At 60.9% G+C, this 19,245-nt stretch overlaps 1 protein-coding gene across 1 annotated transcript; it reads left to right on the forward strand.

The window, feature by feature from the left end:
* Positions 1-3,352: 3,352 nt before the first annotated feature.
* Positions 3,353-16,629, forward strand: BPIFB3 (BPI fold containing family B member 3). Its single transcript, XM_004612570.2, has 15 exons — positions 3,353-3,470; positions 3,983-4,139; positions 4,647-4,751; positions 5,056-5,196; positions 6,403-6,466; positions 7,946-8,006; positions 8,693-8,784; positions 8,878-9,060; positions 10,090-10,143; positions 11,931-12,101; positions 13,133-13,200; positions 14,178-14,220; positions 15,306-15,369; positions 15,798-15,874; positions 16,504-16,629. Exons 1-15 carry the CDS (start codon positions 3,359-3,361, stop codon positions 16,531-16,533), a joined length of 1,422 nt encoding a protein of 473 aa, XP_004612627.1. The 5' UTR covers positions 3,353-3,358; the 3' UTR covers positions 16,534-16,629.
* Positions 16,630-19,245: the final 2,616 nt, after the last annotated feature.

Below are 19,245 nucleotides of genomic sequence, written 5' to 3' on the forward strand. Positions count from 1 at the left end.
CACTCCAGGTGAGGGTGAGCGTCCCCAGGTCACACGGTGAACGAGGCTCATAAGGTGAACGAGGTTCCTACCACCCCTGCTTCCATCTTACCAGGCACGGGTTTGGAACCCGTGCAAGAGACGGGTCCTGAGACCTAGAAACACAGCACAGGCCCTGGCGAATCCTGGGACCTGCGGCAGCTGTAGGTGGAGCCTCGGGTCACTGGAAGACTTCCTGGAGAAGGGGCCGCCTGACCCAGGACCCCCAGAAGCCTGGCCATCTGGCAGAGTCCGCAAGTGTGAGCAGTGCTCTGCAGACTGACTGTCCCCTCCTTCACTCACCTCCTTGGCCCCCACCTCTTCTCCCCTCCAGCCTCATGGGGGGCCTCCCGCTGGTCCTGGAACACACAGGCCCGGGGGCCCGTACCTGTCCTTCCCTCTGCCAACTGGACTCTCTCCCAGACAGCCATGTGGTCGCTCCCTCTGTTTCTACAAGCCAAGTCCCCCTGGGGTGAGGGCTGGGGATATCTCCAACACCCCGTGAAGTCACTTCATCTCCTAATCCGGTACAAGGGCCCGCCGCAACCCCTTGAGGCCCCGGCCGCCAGGTGGTGAGTGCAGAGCGCAGGCAACTGTGAGCCTCTGCATGTGACAGAGGCCACCTGAGGTCCTTTAGCCTGCCGGGACCCCGAGACAGAACAACAGATCAACCCCTCGGCCCTGCAGTTGAAAACCACGGTGTTAAGTGCAATATTTGGACTCTACTGGGGCGAAGTACACTATTAAAATTCATTCCACTTGTTTCTTCTGATTTGGGGCCTTCTGGAGGCCTGAGGCCATATCTGGTGATGCTTGGGGATTACCCCTGGCTCAGATCTTGGGGGTCACGGTGGTGACGGCAGTGCTGAGGGTGTGTGTGTGATGCTCAGGATGGGACCTGAGCCTCCTGCACTCAAAACCTGCACCCCTCCCTTTGAGCTTTCTCCCCTGCCCTTTTCACCCTTCTGTTAAGAACGTGTTGGCTAGAAAAATGTGGGATCCTAGTGGAATCCCAGCGGGCGGCCACTCACCCCACACCCGGCTGGCAGCCGAGGGCCTGTGAACGCTGCTGAAGAAATGAAGTGTTTTTTTCCCCCAGTGTTCCAGGGAAAAGCCACGCCCTCTGGAGCTCTGGGGACTCTGAGCCTGGAGCAGGGGGCCCGCGGGGACTCTCTCTGACCTCGCCGCAGGTCCCCCTGCTTCTCCATGCCAGGCCGGAGGTGGGGCAGGAGTGGCAGAGGGTCGGGAGGCCCCGCTGCCCTAAGCTCCTCCTTGCTTCCCACTCGGGTCTGAGGCGGGGTGTGTGTGGGGAGTCCTGGCAGTGGGTAGTCTAGGGCATCCGTTTCCCCAGGCCTGCCCCTGTCCCTGGGGGAGGCGGATTCCTCTGCAGCCCCTATGCCTTCACCTCCCCACCCCCGCCCCGCACCCACCCCACCCCAGCCCCCCACCCCCTCAGCCTTGCCCCAGAAGGAAGGCTTAGCCCAGGCCCACAGGGAAAACCGCAATTTGCTTCTGACATGACACGTTGACGGGTTCCTGGCGGCTGTACCCCCTTTGTGTCCCCAGAGCAGTGTGGGCATATAAGGGCCACCCCCAGGCCCTGGGGAGTGGAGGAACCACCAGGAGGCCGGAAGCCCCTTCCAGCCCTCGTGGAGCTGTAGGAGGCGGTAAGGCAGCCTGTGGCAGCCACATCCTTCACCAGGCCCCTGAGCATGGACTGGGGTGCTATCCTGCTGCCCCCCAAGAAGAGCAGGCACAGAGAGACTTTAATCTGGGAGGGTTCTGGGGGTACCTGGAGGGTGACAGGAGAAAACACCCATTTTACAGATGGGAAAACTGGGGCCCAGCCAGGAACAAAGGGTGGAGGGCAAAACTGTCCCAGCAGCAGGCCTTGAGAGCCCCAAAACCCAGTTTTTCCTATATCCTGGAAACCGACGGGCTCCCCACAGTGACCTTTTTCTTTCTGCATCATTTGAAGTGACAGGGAGCCATTGTGGATGCGTCTTGGACCAGGAGGCACAGCGCCAGGAGGCTGCAGGTTCACGAGGCTCCTGGGTGTGTCTCTGTGCCTAGGAGGAAAAAGCACCCTTGCTGGGCTCACACAAGTGGTGCCAGGGCAGATGGTTGGCACGTGAAGTGCAACGGGTTTTGCACCCCCACCCCTGCAGCCCCTCAGGAGTGCCCCCTCCCTCCTGCATGCCAGCGCTCATGGAAACCCCCAACATAGCCCTATCTCTGGGTGGGGGCTGCAGAAAGACCCACAGCAAGACACACACACACACACACACACACATACACACACATACACACACACAGAGAGCAGGCATACTTGGGGTCAGCCCCTGAAATAAATCTCTTGGCATGTTGGGGAGCGTTTGGTGAACAGGTAGCGGGTAGTCACAGAGCAGAGTGAGGGAGCTTGGCTGTTCCAAGCAGATGACACTTGTCCAGAGCCCGAAGGACAAGGAATCAGTTCACAAAGAAGCAGGGAAGTGCCTCGGGCAGCGGGGAGAGCATGTGCAAAGGCCCTGAGGTGGGAAGGGGCTTGTCATGTGTCCAAGTCCAGAGCTGCAGGGGTGGGGAGGAACCTCTGAGGAACGGTACGTTCTACTCTGAGATCAGATGAGGGGAGTAGGGGCAAGGGAGGGTGGGAATGGGGCTGACGTGAGGGGATAGATGAGCTAAAACTGGGTGCACAGAACCGCAGGTCCACAGAGAAGACCCGGGCTCCCCAAAGGCAGCGGGTTGGCAGGGCACTGGCCCTCCGTGCCTTTCCTTTGCATCATTCGGAGGGGCGGGGGCGGGAGAGGGAAGCAGGACATGCTAAGTCCTGGTGTTGGACGCGTCCAATCAGCCACACCCTCTGAAGCGGCCTCTCGGGCCAAGGGGGAAGTAGGAAACAGAACTCCCATCCTGGCCCAAAAGGGGAGGCCCCTCTGTCATCTCCCTCCAGAGACCAGCCCAGGGAACCCGGGCTGACATGGGCTAAGACTTTAAAGTCAGACGCACGGGGCCTGAGTGCTGGTCTCGCACCGTGAGCTCCGTGGTCTCCGCTGAGGCTCCTCCTGGACTGGGCCTTGATTTTCCCATCTGTGAAATGGGGCCTAGTGGAGGTAAGGCCTGTGAGGAGCCAAGGAGATGACAGAGTGCACAGGGCACCAGATTGCTGGGGTGGGGCGGGCTTTCTTCAGGAGCTCAGCTGGCTCTCGCAGCAGGGGGTGTCAGAGACCGGGGCGGGTGGACAGGGTTCCTGGAAGGGAAAGGAAGATGCAGGGCTCCCCAGGGAGCTCCTGAATTGTTGTTTCTGTACCCTCCTGCCCCCCGCTAGGTGGGCACGACAATGCTGGGCGTGTGGTCCCTGCTACTCCTCGGGGGTCTGGTGACTCCCTGCCACGGGCTGCTTGAGACGGTGGGCACCCTCGCGCGGATTGACAAGGATGAACTCGGCAAAGGTGAGCCGGAGGTGTGGAGGCTGGCGGGGCCCGCGGGGTCGCGGGCGGCGGGTGGTGGAGGCTTAACACAGACTCCAGGACTCGGCGAGAGCCCAGGTCTCTTTCGGGGTTAAGGACCGGCTGGCTCTGCAGCCAGGGATGGGCAGACTGGGTGGGAAGGGTTGGCGGGCTAGGGGGAGGCCGTTGTCCCTGTGCCCACCTTAGGGATGGGGACGGTGGAGGCCAGGAGGGGGAGGCCGGAGTCCCCGCCCTGCCTGCCACCTGTCCTCCTCACAGCCCACCTGGCAGGGCTCCCGTCCTGCATCCTGACCAAGCCCTGGAGACCGAGTCCCGCTCCTTCGCTGCTTCTGTGTTTCCTTCCAGCATCACGGGCGGTCCAGCCTCAGGAGCCCCGGTTATACTCTTGCCCTCATATTGCTGTGTGACGCTGAGCCAATCTTTGTCCCTCTCTGGCCCTGGATTTCCCCGCCCTTCCCTTAACATAACCCTTCCTCCCCTCGCTTTCTCTGCAGCCATTCAGAACTCACTAGTTGGGGGACCCATTCTGCAGAATGTGCTGGGAACCGTCACTTCCGTGAACCAGGGCCTCCTGGGCTCCGGCGGACTGCTCGGAGGAGGTGGTCTTCTGAGCTATGGAGGGATTTTCGGTGTGGTTGAGGAGCTCTCTGGGTAAGTCAGTCCTTGCAATGTGGCCTGCTGACCGGCGAGCGGGCCGCTACTTTCGTTCTAGGAAGGCCGGTCTCGCTTTCGTTCCCTGGGAGGCCGTGGGGAGCAGAGGCAGCCCCAGGACTGCCGAGGTGCAGACGCAGCGGGTCTGTGAAATGCCGTGTATGCCTGCGGTTGGAGGGGTCCAGCTCTGGGCTCAGTTCAGCTACGTACTGTGGGACCTGAGGCAGGCTGCTCAGCATCTCTGAGCTAAGCCTGACCTGCAAAGTCATTGGCAGTTGCCCTCTGGACAGGTGGTGAAAAGAAACTAAAGATTTTTGGCTTTCGGGCCACACACCACTTGCACGGTCCCAATTGGCAGACGAGGAAACTGAGGCCTGGGGAAAGTGAGTGGGTGGGCCGTTGGTATTTGGGAATAGGAATATGGCGAGGGACACCCCAGAGGAGGCTGTGGGCTGCAGTGAGTGCCGGCTCTGGGTGCGAGAAGGCCTCTGCTCCCTGCCTCTGCAGGCTGAAGATCGAGGAGCTCACACTGCCACAGGTGTCTCTGAGGCTGCTCCCGGGCGTCGGGGTGCAGCTGAACCTGCACACCAAGGTGGGCCTGCACGGCTCCGGGTGAGTGTGCCCCCGGGGGGCTGCTCCACAGTCTCTGGCCCCTCTGCACCCCCCCATCTTCCCTCCTTCCGCGCACCTCCTGCACCTCACCCCATGCCACTCACTGCCCCTCCCGGTGACCACGGGGTCCCACTCACTGTCCCCAGAGGCCCCTACCCCCTTGTGCCAGTGACTGCGGGGGTGGGAGGCTGCAGGGGGAGAGGAGGGAAAGGCCCGGAAGGGTGGGCGTGGCCGAGCTGCTGGCGGTGGGCGGGGCCTGGCGGCCTGGCCACGCCCCCGACGCCCCCCACCCCTCTCTCCACAGCCCTCTGGGGGGCCTCCTCCAGCTGTCTTGCGAGGTGAACGTGTCCTCGAAGGTGGCGCTGGGCGTGAGCTCGCGGGGGACGCCCATCCTCATCCTCAAGCGCTGCACCACGCTCCTGGGCCACATCAGTCTGCTCTCGGGGTGAGCGCGGGCGCCCGGCTGCCCCCCGACTCGGGTCCACTGGGGCGCTGGCCCCCGTGTCTGCCCCCGGCCCCGCCTCCCTTGCACCTCCCGGTCTCTCCGCAGGCCCCGGAGCCCTGGCGCCCACTGGGTCTGTTTGGGTGTCGCTGTCGCGGTGCCAGGTGCAAGCTGGCCGGCCAGCATGGGGGCGGCGCGCTGGGGGCCGCCCACTTTCCGCGTGGCTCTGGCCATGGCACCTGGTGCGAGTGGTTCAGGTCAAGCGCTGAACTCAGGGCTCGTGCCTGCCGGGCAGGGTGCTGAGATGCTAGCCCTGCGGCTCCCCCACTCCTCCCCCTGGCCTCACCCCGCATCTGCTCCCGGACTGAGGCTCGCGCGTGTTCCGCGGCCAGCGAGTGCTCGGGAGAGCTCAGAAGACACGCAGCAGTGGGCCCGGACAGGGCCTGACCTAGCCCGGGTGGAGGGGGGGGGTCAGTGAAAGCTGCTGCAGGAGTTAGGAGTTAAGTGAATGTCTGAGAGGGGAACCTGAGCATGGGCAGAGCCAGGGGTGGGCAGCCACAGGACACCGTGCCACATGGGCCACTGCCCCCACCCCCACCCCCATCTGGCCCCCTCCGACTCCAAGGAGCAGGAAGGAGCCCGGGAGCTGAAGCAGCACAGCATCCCCTGAAGAGGCCCTTTGGGAGACAAGAGCCACCGCAGGGCACACCCTGTCCTGGGAAGCGGGTGGGGGTCAGGAGCGTAGCACCAAGGTGGACCGAGGGCCAGGTGGAGCCAGACCCAGGGGGCAGCAGGGGCCACTGGGAGTGGGCACAGAGTGCCTGGCGGCAGCCTGGGTCCAGACCTTCCCCTTCCTCCCTGCTCCATCTGTGGGGCCCTGGGAAGCCTCTCGCTTTCTCTGGGCTTCAGGGGTCCCTGAGGATGAGGGTTCGGCCGCTCTGAGGGGTGAGGGGTGAGTGGGGGAGGTGTTAGGAGCACCATTGCCCACTAGAACCCAGACATGCTCTATTCAGCCCCCGTCCCCCTAGGCGGGAGGCGGCACACGGCGACCCTGAACTTCGACCCTGGTCCCATGGCAAGGCAGAGTCAAGATTGAAACTGGGACCCAGCCCTGTCGGGAGAGATCCGGAACTCTCACTCATCACGGGGTGGGGGTGTGTGTGTGGTCCCTGTGCTTCCCGCCCTCACCCTCTCCCACCCCCTCCCCAGGCTGCTGCCCGCACCACTCTTTGGGGTCGTGGAACAGACACTCTTCAAGGTTCTCCCCGGACTGGTGAGTGTGGGGGCTGCGAGGGCGTCACCCTCCTTCCGGGCCGGACGGGGCTTCTCCCCCAGCTCCCAGCCCGGCGGGGCGCCAGGCTGGATTAGCCACTCTTCCCTTCCACGCCCACCAGCTAATCCCATCCTGCTGCCCACACTGGCCCCCACATCTCCCAGGGGCCTCCCGGTGGAGAGCACCAGGCGGCCCACACCCTCTCTGGACCCTGCCCCTAAATCTGCGGGTTTTTGTTTTTTTTTTTGTGACCCCCCCTGCTTTGTGCTCACTCCTTGCATGATTTCGGACTTGGGACATGCCGTGCTTTCAACTGACACGCAGGGGCGCACGGGCTCTAGCCTGAGTCCCTGTTTGCCAGCTGCAGTCCCGTGTCCAGCTGTGTGAATGCCCGTGAGTTAAACCCGGCAGGAGATCCCTGGTCCCGGGCCAGGGGGAGCCAGGGTGTGTGGGAAAGGTCACTCTGGCCAGTTCCTCAGGGCAGGAGAGGGGAGGCACTTACTGGGGTCGCCCCAGTCCTGCTGAGCCCTCTCCTGGGTGTCCTTGTGAGGTGGGGGCCTGGGCAACTGCCCGGGGCTTGAAGCCACCCGGAAACGCAGCTCAGGGTGAGGAAACCACACTCCCAGCCCCCGGGATCACAACCAGTGTCCTGAGGTGCCTTAAATCATGCCCCTCATGGGGGCCAGCTGGACGCAGGACAGGCTCTGTGTGACGCCAAGAAGCTTTAGAACAAAGAATTAATCAGCTGCGCCCTGGAGACTTTCTCTACAATCCGATTTCTGGCTCCTCTTGTGCAATCGGCACCACCCCCACCAGCCTCCTTCCTGCCGTGGCACGCGGCTGGCGCCACCCTGGCTGCCCCCCCAAACCTCCTCTGGTCTCTCCTCTCCTGTCTGTCACTTGCCTTCCCAGAGGCTGAGGTCCTGGGGGGGAGGGTCACATGTTCCCATGCGGGGCTCACCCAGGCGTGTCTCTGGGCTCTGCATCTTGCTCTTCTCTGGCCCCAGCTGAGGGGTGCAGGGTCCCAGCTGAGGCAGCTCTGAGTCTTGGCATCGGGGTTCCTAGACCAACCTCGGGAAGCTGAGTCCGTTGCACCCTGTTCATACAGCAGACAGCTTCCCAGAAGATGGGGTGGGGGTGGGCTCTGGGCTTGGGGTGCCCACCTGGAGGGGGCATCATCTCCGCGGGAAGGTTTGTTCTCTTGCCCCGGGGGCCCTCTGAGAGCGGGCCTCTGTCTCCCCAGCATCCTCGGAGGATGCCAACAAGCCGAGGTCACTGTCCCTCCCTGTCACCTCCTCTGCTCGGGGCCTCCAAGTCCAGCCCCTGCCTGCAAGCCTACCCTGGCGCTCCACCCTCCACATTCTGCCTCACCTCGGCCCCCTGGGCCACATAGCACATCATTTGAAGGACACTTCGCTCTCCCCTGTCCCCGGCCCACTCCCCCTAACTTCCCGGTCACCCGTGTCTTCTCTCCAACAGCTGTGCCCCGTGGTGGACAGTGTTCTGGGCGTGGTGAATGAGCTTCTGGGGGCTGTGCTGAGTGAGTCAGGACCCGCCCCTCCCCCTCGCCCCCTCTCCTCCACCTCCCTTCATCACCGCAGGGCAGGGTGGCGGTGAGGTGGCCCAGGGAAGCAAGAAGGGCAACATTCTGGGATCCTTCCAGGCCGAGAAGCCCCTGCTAGGTGGGGGCCTGGTGTTGGGGTGCGGGACCAGCTCAGCAGGGCCTGGTGACTCAGGCTACCCCTCTGCCTCTGCTGAGAGGGGGTGTCAGGGGCTCCTGTGGGCTAGGTGGCACGAGATTCCCGCTCTCTGCATGGACCAGAGGCTGGGTTCCCCAAGAGCGGACAGAGGGACCCCGGGCACCAGAACATTCCAGAACTTTCCGGAACACTCCAGCTCCCTGTCCCTGTGTGGAGCTTCAGTGCCTTTTGTCTTCACCAAGGGCTTTGCAAGGCCAGGGTGAGGAGGGGACCCTGGGGCAGGTATGTGTCCCAGTATGAGTCCCGGTCGTGGCCCCTGCTCTGGAAGACAGGAAGTCCAGCCTCGATGCTCAGACCCGGACGTGGTCTTCTTGTCTCCGGGGCTCAGTCCCTTCAGCTGGAAGGCGGGGAGGAGGGCAGCGGGCCTTGAGCCCGGGGCTGAGTGCCCCCTCGGAGCCGGGAGGCAGAGGGTGTTGTACCGGGGCCTGGGTTCACCGGCTTCCCTCCGTCCTCCGCCCCCCTGCAGGCCTGGTGCCCCTCGGGGCTCTTGGGTCCGTGGAGTTCACTCTGGCCACGCTGCCCATCATCTCCAACCAGTACATAGAGCTGGACATCAACGTGAGTCCCAGCCGAGGGGCTGCCTGCTGGGGGCTCGGGGCCACATGCGGTGCGTCGGACCCCCCAGCCCATGCCTGTCTCCCGCCCCTGCAGCCCATCTTGAAGAGTGTAGCCGGCGATGTCCTGGACTTCCCCAAGCCCACTCACCCCCCGGTGAAGGTGCCCCCCAAGGAGGACCACACGTCGCAGGTGACTGTGCCGCAGTACCTCTTCAGCACCGTGTTCTCGCTGCTGCAGACCAACGGGGCGCTCGACATAGACATCACCCCGGAGCTGGTGAGCAGGGCCCCGCCCCGGCCGCGACCGGCCGCATCATCACAGGCATGCTTGGGGATGGGGCGGCTGCTCTGGACCGGACAGTTCGAGCAGGGTTGCACGTGTGCACGCGTGTGCTGCGCCCGGCCGCGTGATGCCAACTCTGTTCCACGCTCTGCACCTGGCTGCCAGCCGGCGCCTCTGGTCTTTCTCCAGGAAGTTACTCCCCAGGGCTCAGGAGGGGCCTGGGAATGGGCCAACTTTTCATCCCTGCCCCATGAGCCCTTCTAGAGTCCAGGCCCAACTTACCACCGAGAGTGAGTGGCGTGGGCCAGAGAGGTAGACTACAGTGGGTAGGACATTTGCCTTGCACGTGGCTGACCCAGGTCTGATCCTCGGCATCCCACAGGGTCCCCCAAGCATAGCCAGGAGTAAGTCCTGAGTGCAGAGCCAGGAGTTACCCCTGAGCACTGCCGGGTGTGCTCAAACCTTCTCCCAGAGGCCCCAGCGGGCCCCATCCAGGGACTGAAGCCATTACCTTGTCTGCTGAGACTGAGTGAGTTGGGACGTCTCTGTCCCATTTCGTGACAGTTGCCGTGTGGGACCCGGCCCAGGGACCACCATTTCCACCTGTCTAGCCAGAGGCTGGCACACTTCCTTTCAAGTTTCTGATGTGTGTATCCTGGGGGCAGTACCATCATTTGGGTAAACACTGCTAAGGCAGAGAGTAAAATTATCCAGGGCCAGGTCCCTTGGTCTTCACCTGTGAGCCCTGGGCAGTGGAGTCTGGGATTTGCCTGCCTGGGTCAGGTCCCTGCAGCTACTACATACCACGTGACCCTTGCCCCCCGCCCCCCACCTCTGTAACAGTGGAGTAATGAGAGCACCCCCTCTGTGAGCTGCCATCAAGGCTTTTAGCCGGTGGTTGGACTGGAGTGAGCGCCATAGCCGTTGGGGGGTGGGGGGTGTGGCTGGTGTGGGGAGCAGGGGGGTCCGGCCCCACCCTGTCTCTGTAATAATTCTCTGTCCTTTGTTGGGTCTTGGGTCCAGGTTCCCAGCAACGTCCCGTTGTCAACCACAGACCTGGCGGCTCTGGTCCCTGATGTGAGTAATTGTCCCGGAGCCGAAAAGCCCCCTAGCTCTTCCCCAGAGAGGCGGTTCCTGAGAATCACTCCCAGTCCGGCCACTGAGCCTTGAGTCCAAATTCACACTGAAGTGTGAGTGACTGACAGGCACCCTTTCCTGCTAGCAGAGCAAAGGCGGGGATTTCGCCTGTGATTTGGCATGTGGAGATGACGCCCCTCTCCAGGGACGCCTCCTCCCTCACGCTGCCTTCCTTCCTTTCGGGCTTTGCGGGTAGGGCGATGGCCAGATGGAGTGAAGGGGAGAAAATTCAGGGGTGGGATTTCCCCACCCCCTTTTTTTTTATTGAATCACCATGAGATACAGTTACAAGCTTTCATGTTTGAGTTTTAGTCAATCAATGATCAATCACCCATCCCTCCACCGGTACACATTCTCCACCACCAATGTCTCCAGTATCCCGCCAACCTTCCCAACCCGTCCCCTGCCTCTATGGCAGATAATTTCCCCCATACTCTCTACTTTTGGGCATTATGGTCTGCAATATAGATGCTGAGAGGCTATCACGTTTGGTCCTTTATCTACTTTCAGCACACATCTCCCAACAGGGGTGGGAATGGCTTATGGGCATTAATCTACGGCCGTGGGATGCCTTACCACTCAGTGGGGGTGGACTGGCCACTCCCAGCTGTGGACATCTGCATTTCTGCTCTGAATGTGAAAGGACTCTGTTGGGCCACTTAGGTAGAGGTCAGAAAGGGGTGGAGGGGGTCTCTGGCTAAAGGACAAGGGTCTGTGGCTAAAGGACAAGGCCTGGGGAGAGACAAGAGCAAAGCTAGATACTCAGAGACACACACCCCCCCCCCCACCAGGGTGGGCCCGGGGTAAGGGCTGGAGTGTGGAACCAGAGCTACCCAAGCCATGTCCCTCCAGCTGGGTCCTGGTTCTTGCTGTGTCAGAGAACAGAGGTTCCTGTGGCCCAGGAGGTGCCCTCTTTGCTTTCATTGAGTCTGGGCCTGGTACTGGTCCCCAGACACCCACGTTCAGGGCACTCTAGGCTTCTGGGACTCTATGGTTCCCAGGCTTCTCTTGATCCCATGGCAGTTCAGACATGAGACGTCCTAATAGCATGGTGCAGTCAATTACTGGCCACTGGGTGCCTCGTCCAGGCCGGCAGGAGGGTCAGAAGGTGGAGAGCAGACCTGGGGCGTGGCCAGGTAGAGACAGGTACAGGGAAGGGAGCAGGGACAGGAGTGCCGCCAGTGTTCTTAGGCCAGAGTCTCACCCCGGGGCCTCTCAGGAGGCTGCAGGAGGCCGTGTGGGCCCCAGGCACCAGATAGGGGGCTGGTGGGGGGCCCTGAGGTAGGAGCTGGCGAGGCAGGATGGAGTGGCCGGTGCATTGGGAGAGGGAGACCTAGGGGGCCCAGATGGGGGTCCCAGGCCCTCGGGATGATGAGCAAAGGGAGCAGATTCGGGTTCACCAGGCCACCAAGCTGCATGTCTCCCTGTCCTTGGAGAGGTGACATGGGAGCCGAGCTTGTCTTTATTATAATTAATATTTTTATTTCACTTTTGGCAGCACTGGGGATGCCACCCAGGGCCTCACACACCCAAGCAAGTGCCCCAATACAGATTCAAGACCCTAGGGTGGGGTCTCTCTGCTTCTCTGGCTGGGTCCTGTCCCAGTCTGGTGCTCGCCTGGGGGTCCAGAGTGCTCCCCGAGACTTTGCTCCCTGATGGAGGGGTGTTGTTTCGGGGCGTCTAAGCTGCTCCCCTGCCCTGCCCTGCCCTGCCCTGCCTCTCTCCAGGCCCTGGGCAAGTTGCCGCCAGGCCAGAACCTCCTGCTGTCCCTGCGCGTGAAGGAAGCGCCCACGGTCGTGCTCCAGAACAAGAAGGCCACCGTCTCCATCCCCGCCACCATCCACCTGCGGGCCTTCCAGCCCAACGGCACCCCCGAGGCCCTCTTCGACCTGAGCGCGGTGAGTGGCCCGGGGTGCTGCCGCTTGAGCTCTCTAGGCTGCTGGGGGTTGCCTTTCCCTCCCCCGCCACCCACTCATGGGTGGGACCCCTGGGGTGTCCAGGACAGAAAGTCCCCCTTAACGCGTCATTGCACATCCATCCTGACCTAAGGCCCATCTATCTGTGCTCTGGGATCCCCCACCTCAGCCCCACCAGCCTTGCTAGGCTCAGTTGTCTCTTACGTGGTCTCCTGCTTCCGCCTGGCCCCTGACCTCCAGGTTACTCCCCTCCACACCAACACACCTCTGAAGAGGGCGCTCTCCCTGCCCATCCCTACCCAGTGCTCCTCTGCGCTCACTCTGTCCTTCTCACCCCTGACCCCTAAGCTCCCGGCCTCACTCTCCACTTTTAGCAGGGAGGGCTCTGGTCTGCCCTCTGCTTACCGTATCGTAGACTTTATCGATGCTCCCCAATTTCTGTAGTCCCCAGGGTTCCTCAGGGTGTGGGTGGGGGGAGGGAGAGAAGGAAGGAAATTCAGGGGTGGGATTGACTTCTGGGTCTCAATCTATGACCGTGGGACCCGCCTTACCTTTCACAAGATCTGCTGACCCCTAAATTTCTTACCTAGAGGCCAGAGAGACAGTACGGCGCTTTAAGGCACTTGTCCTGCAGCCAGCAACCCCAGCTCCACTCCTGACACCTCATGCAGCCCCCTGAATCCCACCAGGGGTGATCCCTGAGCACAGAGCCACCGCCCGGCTGTGGCCCACCCCAGCCCCAAAATGTTTTCTCTCTGTTTCTGGAGCACCAGAATCTTTTTTTTCTGAGGAATTACTCCTGGCGGTGCTCGGGGGACCATATGGGATGCTGGGAATTGAATGCGGGTGGGCTGCGTGCAAGGAAAATGCCCTACCCGCTGTACTATCACTACACCAAAATCTTTAAGTTCTCCTAGCCCAGCCAGGACCCAGCCGAGAGGAGGGCATGGGCGGGGAGAGGAGTGGGAGTGCCCCAGAAGCTGGGGTAACCGCCCCCTCCTTTCCTCACACAGGTCATGACCTTGAATGCCCAGCTGGCGCCCTCGGCCACCAAGCTGCATGTCTCCCTGTCCTTGGAGAGGTAACACGGGAGCCGAGCTTATCTTTATTATGATTAATATTTTTATTTCATTTTTGGCAGTGCTGGGGGTGCCACCCAGGGCCTCACACACCCCAGCAAGTAGCCCCAGTACTAAGCCACCCCCCAGCTCGGCCCTGTCTTGGGAGCAAGAACTAGGGAGTAGCAGGAACCTCTCCTCTTTATATAGGCACCTGCCAACTCCTGGTTCCCAGGGCCTGCTCGGGGAGGGCCGGGGTGGGGGGACAGAGGAGGTGGCAGTTCCTGAGATGAGCCTGTGGGTAGATGGGAGTCTGGTGCCCCAAACTCCCTGTCCCCAGTCTGGGGTCTCCCGGGGGCGCACACCCAAGCGTCGTTCACATGAGCTGGTGTTTCTGGACTCACGTCACCCCTGAGGGAGGCCATCTGAGTCCCGAATCTATAGGCTCCACCCCCAGCCCTCGACTCTCCCCACAGCTAAGGATTGGGGGCCCAGGGTGCCTGTGCCGGGCCAGTCCTGAGCCGGAGACACCTGGGTCTCCCCACCTCGGGGTCTCCCTCTGGTTCTGCAGACACAGCTCCCTCCACCAGGCACCTCTTTCTGGCCTGGGCTGGCATGCGTCTGTGTGTGTGTGTGTGTGTGTGTGTGTGTGTGTGTGTGTGTGTGTGTGTTGGCAGGCACAGGCCTGTGTAGGGATGTGCAGTGACCCTCTGTGACCTGTGGCCGCTGCCTTTTTTGAGCCCCTGTGGAGTGCGGGGCACGCTGTGCTGTGTGTGGGTCGCTCCCTAAAGGGGTTGGGCCATGTGCAGGGAGTGAGACCAGGGCCGCAGGACTCACAAACCCACACTTGCCTGGGCTCGTGCACATGCGGCAGAGCTGAGAACGGACAGAGGCAGTGTCTATCGGGGCTGCTGCCTCGTCCCGCCCCCCATAGCTGGGGGCAGGCAGAGCCCCTGCAGGGTGGGGGCTGGGCCCTTCACCCTCTCTCTTCTCTTCCCAGGCTCAGTGCCAAGCTGGCTTCCTCCTTTGCCCATCCTTTCGACGTAAGTTCTTGGGGGCCAGCAGCTGGGAGGTGCTGAGGGTCTCCGAGGGGCGGGAGGATAAGCCATGTGACTGGACTGACTTCTCAGTTTCCCCCCTCCCGCCACACACACCCCACAGTGCGCAGGCAATGGGACAGACGTGTGGGTTGGGGGGAGATACACATCACATCAGCAGCCTCTTAGAAAAGAGAACTCGGGGTTTTCAAAAGTCTCGGAGACTCACCAAGCCGTCGACACTTAAAGCAATGTTTCTCAAAGTTGGGGATCCCACTGTGGGCGGGGGCAATGGAAACACCTAGAGGGCTGGCAGTAGTCCGACACCATTTGGGAGGTGCTTTCTATGTAAAGGAGGGACATTTCCAGGGAGCGCTGAGTGACTTTTTTTTTTCCTTTTGAAAATGGGACACAGTCCATATACATTTGGGAGTCTTTGTTACAGAATTTCACAAGGGTAGGAAAAAGCTTTGGCACCTTATCCAAGCTCTACATCTCTTGCACTAGGATTTTTTTTTCTTTTCCGGTCACACCTGGCGATGCACAGGGGTTACTCCTGGCTCTACACTCAGGAATTACTCCTGGTGGTGCTGGGGGACCATATGGGATGCTGGGAATTGAACCTGGGTCGGCCGCGTGCAAGGCAAACACCCTGCCCGCTGTGCTATCGTTCCAGCCCCTCTTGCACTAGGACTTTGAGAGTCCTTTGTCACCTGCTTCTTAAAGGTCTGAGAACATGGAACCTCGTGATGGCTACAGGTTCTGGAGCATTCTCAGGGTTTCTAGGTTGGTGGGCATCTGAGACCACATGGAGTTCTGCTGGCATGGGCCACCCTCCCCCCGTTCCCGGGCTCGGCCCCTTTCCGGGCCCACCGAGTCTTTCTTGGAACACAGCTCCGCGGGTCCGGGCTGATGGGGCCCAGAGTGAGGCCAGCTGAAATCAGGGAGTGTCCTGGGTGGTCACTGGTGCAAAGCCCCCAGAAGTGGGCCCTGTGCTCACCAGGAACAGTGTTCCTCTGATTCAGGGGTGGTTTGGCAGCCGGGCCCAAATTTCCTTCCCCCGAGCCCCGTCTCCCTCCTCTTTGTCACAGGCTTCCCGCCTAGAGGAATGGCTCAGCCAGGTCATCCGGGTGGCCTACGTGCCGAAGCTCAACGGTAAGGGGACATGCGGTGGGCTCTGCTGGTGGCTCCACTGTCCCGATAAAGACAATGAGGCTCGGGAGCACTGATCTCCTCTTGTACGCTGCAGAAACCCTCAAGACAGCGATGTTCCTACTTACCCAACAGGGATTAGAACCTGCTTCACTCCAGACGCAGGGGCTGTCTAACCCGAGGCTCAGCCTCAGGTTTAAAATCCAGAGGGAAATGGTCAGATGAACAAATGGCTAGCATGCTGGGGACTGATCAATCGCTCCTCAGCGGAGCGATTGATGATGATTCAGGCAAGGGACATTTTTGTTTGGGTTTAGGAGGATCCATAGGAGTTTGCCAGCAGGTTTAGAGAGTCTTCTGAGCCCAAAGACAAGTGTAATAGGGTCAGCTCTACTCTGGTCCTTCAAATTGTCAATCATTTTCTCTTACAGTGGACTTGGACGTTGGAATCCCCCTGCCTAAAGTGCTGAATGTCAATTTTGCCAATGCTGTCTTGGATATCATAGAGGTGAGTGTCCCGGCCGGGACGGTCCCTGAGTCCTGCTTCAGACGCATGAGGGGAGCAGAGTGCTGTTTTCTAAGTTGCTCAGGGAAGTGCACATTCCTTGCCTTGGGAGTGGCAAAGATTTGTCACGGGCCACCTGCTCAGTTCAGACCCAGCCTGTCGGGTGGGAGCTCAGATCCCCTCAGAACTCAGGTCTAGGGGTGCAGCGTGCGAGTTCCGCCTGTCTCTCGTCCTCTGCCTGAGACTGAGTGCTCCACAGGTCTCGATTGTTCTTGCTGGAGGTCAGCATGGCCTCCCGAGCCTGGTCCTGCCAGTGTGACTTTGAGTCTTTGGATGGCTGCAGGCAGTGGGCCAGGCAGGGGGCCCCCAGACCCATTTTTCAGAGCAGGACCAAAGCCAAAGAGCAAATTTCTGGCTTGAGGCCACAGCAAATTTGCAGCAGAAGTGGCCCCAGAACTTGGCCGCTGCTGTCCCCACACTGGTGACCTGTGTCACATGCACTGGTCACTTGTCCATTTAGCGAGTGCCCGCTGGGGTCCAGGCCCAGAGCTCACTCCAGGGCACGCGGTGGGGAGGCGGCGGAGATGTGGACACCCGACTGAGGGCCTAACTGGGAACGTTGCTCCCTACAGAACGCGGTTGTGCTGACCGTGGCGTCCTGAGGCTGCCAGACGGCCACCGTCCCGCTTGATCGCCCGCCTTCTACCTGCCCACACTGCCTCGACTTCCCTTGCAGTGTTTAGCCTGTGTTGGTGACAGTCTCCCCCCCCCCACCTACCCAGCGCCCCTGGTGCTCTGGCCCTGCCACTCTGTCCTCCGTCTGGTCAGGAGCGGCCACCTTGCCCTGGGGCAGAGAGCACTGGGCATGTCCTGAGCTTTCAATAAACTCCTCCTTTAACTTGGCATTTCCGCCTGGTTTGTTCCCCGTCTCACAGGGGGCGCTGTGGCCTCTCCCTCGCATGCCCTCCCAGCCCCAGACAGGGGCTCCTGGAAGGCGAGGGGACTCGGCATCTAGTCACTGTACTTTTGTGTCTATTTGATCCGGGCAGTTCCTCTGTCCTGCTGTGCTGCCAGCTCATGGTGTCACCGCTGCCCACACCGCCATTCTCCTCTCTGCTCACCCCGTAGCTCGGCTTTTCACTGTCTCTGAGCCCGTCTGTGTCCGTCTCTCTGGCCTTGAGATATTTTGAAGTGACATCTATGATAACTAACTAGGACAGTGGCTTGGAGTCTTCCAGAAAGATAAGGAACCAGCCCCCCCGCCCCGCGCCCTCACCCCCCCCCCCCGGAAGCAAGGCCAAGTAAGACAGGCCCTGCCCTTCAGGAGCCCCACTGGGTGCATGGTCACCCAGGGCACATCTCAGCAGGGGCCTCAGAACACAGCGGCACCAAGGGCTAGGAACACAGACAGGGACATTGAGGCTCAGGCCACAGGGCGGCTGGGCGAGGATGGGAAAGTGTGAACCCGCCTCTGGATCCTGGAATCTTCCCATTCACTCCAGATGGGCACCCTTGTCCCGTTGTTCATCGATTTGCTCGAGTGGGCACCAGTAACGTCTCCACTGTGAGACTTGTTGTTACTGTTTTGGGCATCCTTTGTCCTGGGGAATTGCCCTACTTAATACTTATGCGAGCTAGAGGGAAAAGAGAAGATCCAGAGAAATCTGGATCCAGAGAAGAACTGGATGCACTTGGAGGACTCTCTCCCAAAAAGAATGGCATTGTGAATATCTCCCCCCACTCATCTGTCCATTTACTATCCTTCCATCTATCTACCCACTCATTTATTCACACACTTGTCCACCCACCCATTATCCATCCATCCATCCATCCATCCATCCATCCTCCTCCTAGTCATTCATCTATCTTTCCATCCATCCATCCACCCATCATCCATCCATCCATCCATCCATCCACTCACCCACCCACCCATTCTTCCGTTTCTCTCTCCTTCCTTTCTGCCCTCCGCTCTGTGCACCCACCTCTCATTGAGTGGCCCCTCTAACGTGCCAGATCCAGTGTTTTTTGATTTCTTTCCTGCTCCTGGTATCTCCCACCCCCCAGTCGGACAGTGCCGAGGCTGCCTGTGTTCCATCCCTGCTGTTGGCCATGGATGTGGCTTCTAGCAGGCCACCGACTGCTGGTGCCTTGATTTCTTCACCAGCGACTCCAGGGTGAGAGTGATAAAGTTCTGAGGGTTCAAGAAGGCCTGAGGATGGCGATTTGCACAGAAGAGGTGCTTGGGTAACTGTTCCGTGTTTCTCCCTGGCCACGCTGTCATCTGGAATGTCCTCTTCGAGCAGAGTGACCCCTCCTCATCTCTCCCATCTCCCGTTCTCCTGCCCTCCTCTCCTCCATCCTGTCTGGACTCATCGGACCAGCTCGCAGCACTCTGATGGTCCTTCAGTGGCCCGATTCTCCCTGTTAGCAGGAAGTCCCGCAAGTGCCCCGGTCTGGCCCCGGAAGGCCGCCTTGCCGATTCCTGCAGGAGTATGGAGAGGAGCCGCCTTGCCTCTGTGTCTCGGTCTCTTCTGTGAAATGGGAGTGTTGTCAGCCCACGAGGACTCAAGGAGACCTTGGAAGCAGCTGGCCCCGGGGCAATGGATGCCCGGTCAGGAGCCAGACCTGAGCCCAGCTTCTCCCTCCTCCTGGGTCATTCGCCTCCCCCGAGCATACCTGGCACATTCTTGCCACCCCTCAGAGCACCCTCTGTCTCCCTGGGGCTCGGGCGGCTGTCAAGGTCTTCACCCCCCAAACCTGCTCAGGCCCATTTGCCTGCAGGGTCAGGGGGTGTTTCTGCTTTGTCTGCTGGGCACGTGGCTGAGCTCACCCCCTGCTGAGCACCACTGTGTTAGAGTCCCCCTACCCGAGGATGCTCCATTGGGCCCATTACCCTGGTGAGGAGGCTGAGACCAGGGCAACAGGTCTGAAAGCTCCGAAGTAGCAGAGGCAGGATTCGAACCAGCGTCTCCACGTCTCTGCCGTGAAATCCGAACTTGCTTTGTTTCTTGTGTGCTTGCCAGGTGCCTGACACTGTGCCAGGTACACCAGGTACGTGATGCCCCCTGCTCCTGAGTCACCCTGCTCCCCGGCAGTCAGGTCTGCCCTCATTCCATGACAGTGGAAACAGAGCCCCAGAGAAGTTGAGCGACTTGCTCAAGACCACACAGCCAGGGCATTGTGAGGTCGGTGTATGAGCCTGCTGGCCCCAGAGCCCAGACTCTGGACTTCTGTCCTTGGGGCGGGGCTGGTGGATGGAGACTCAGGGTGCCCTGAAGCTGCGCTCAGCAGCCTGCTGGCCGGGCTTGGGGTGGGGGTGGGGGGTAGGGCAGGGGAACTGGCTGTGCATGTGGGTGGTGGAAGCCGAGTGGGTC

Source organism: Sorex araneus, chromosome 5, assembly GCF_027595985.1.
Source record: "Sorex araneus isolate mSorAra2 chromosome 5, mSorAra2.pri, whole genome shotgun sequence".
Lineage (NCBI taxonomy): Eukaryota > Metazoa > Chordata > Mammalia > Eulipotyphla > Soricidae > Sorex > Sorex araneus.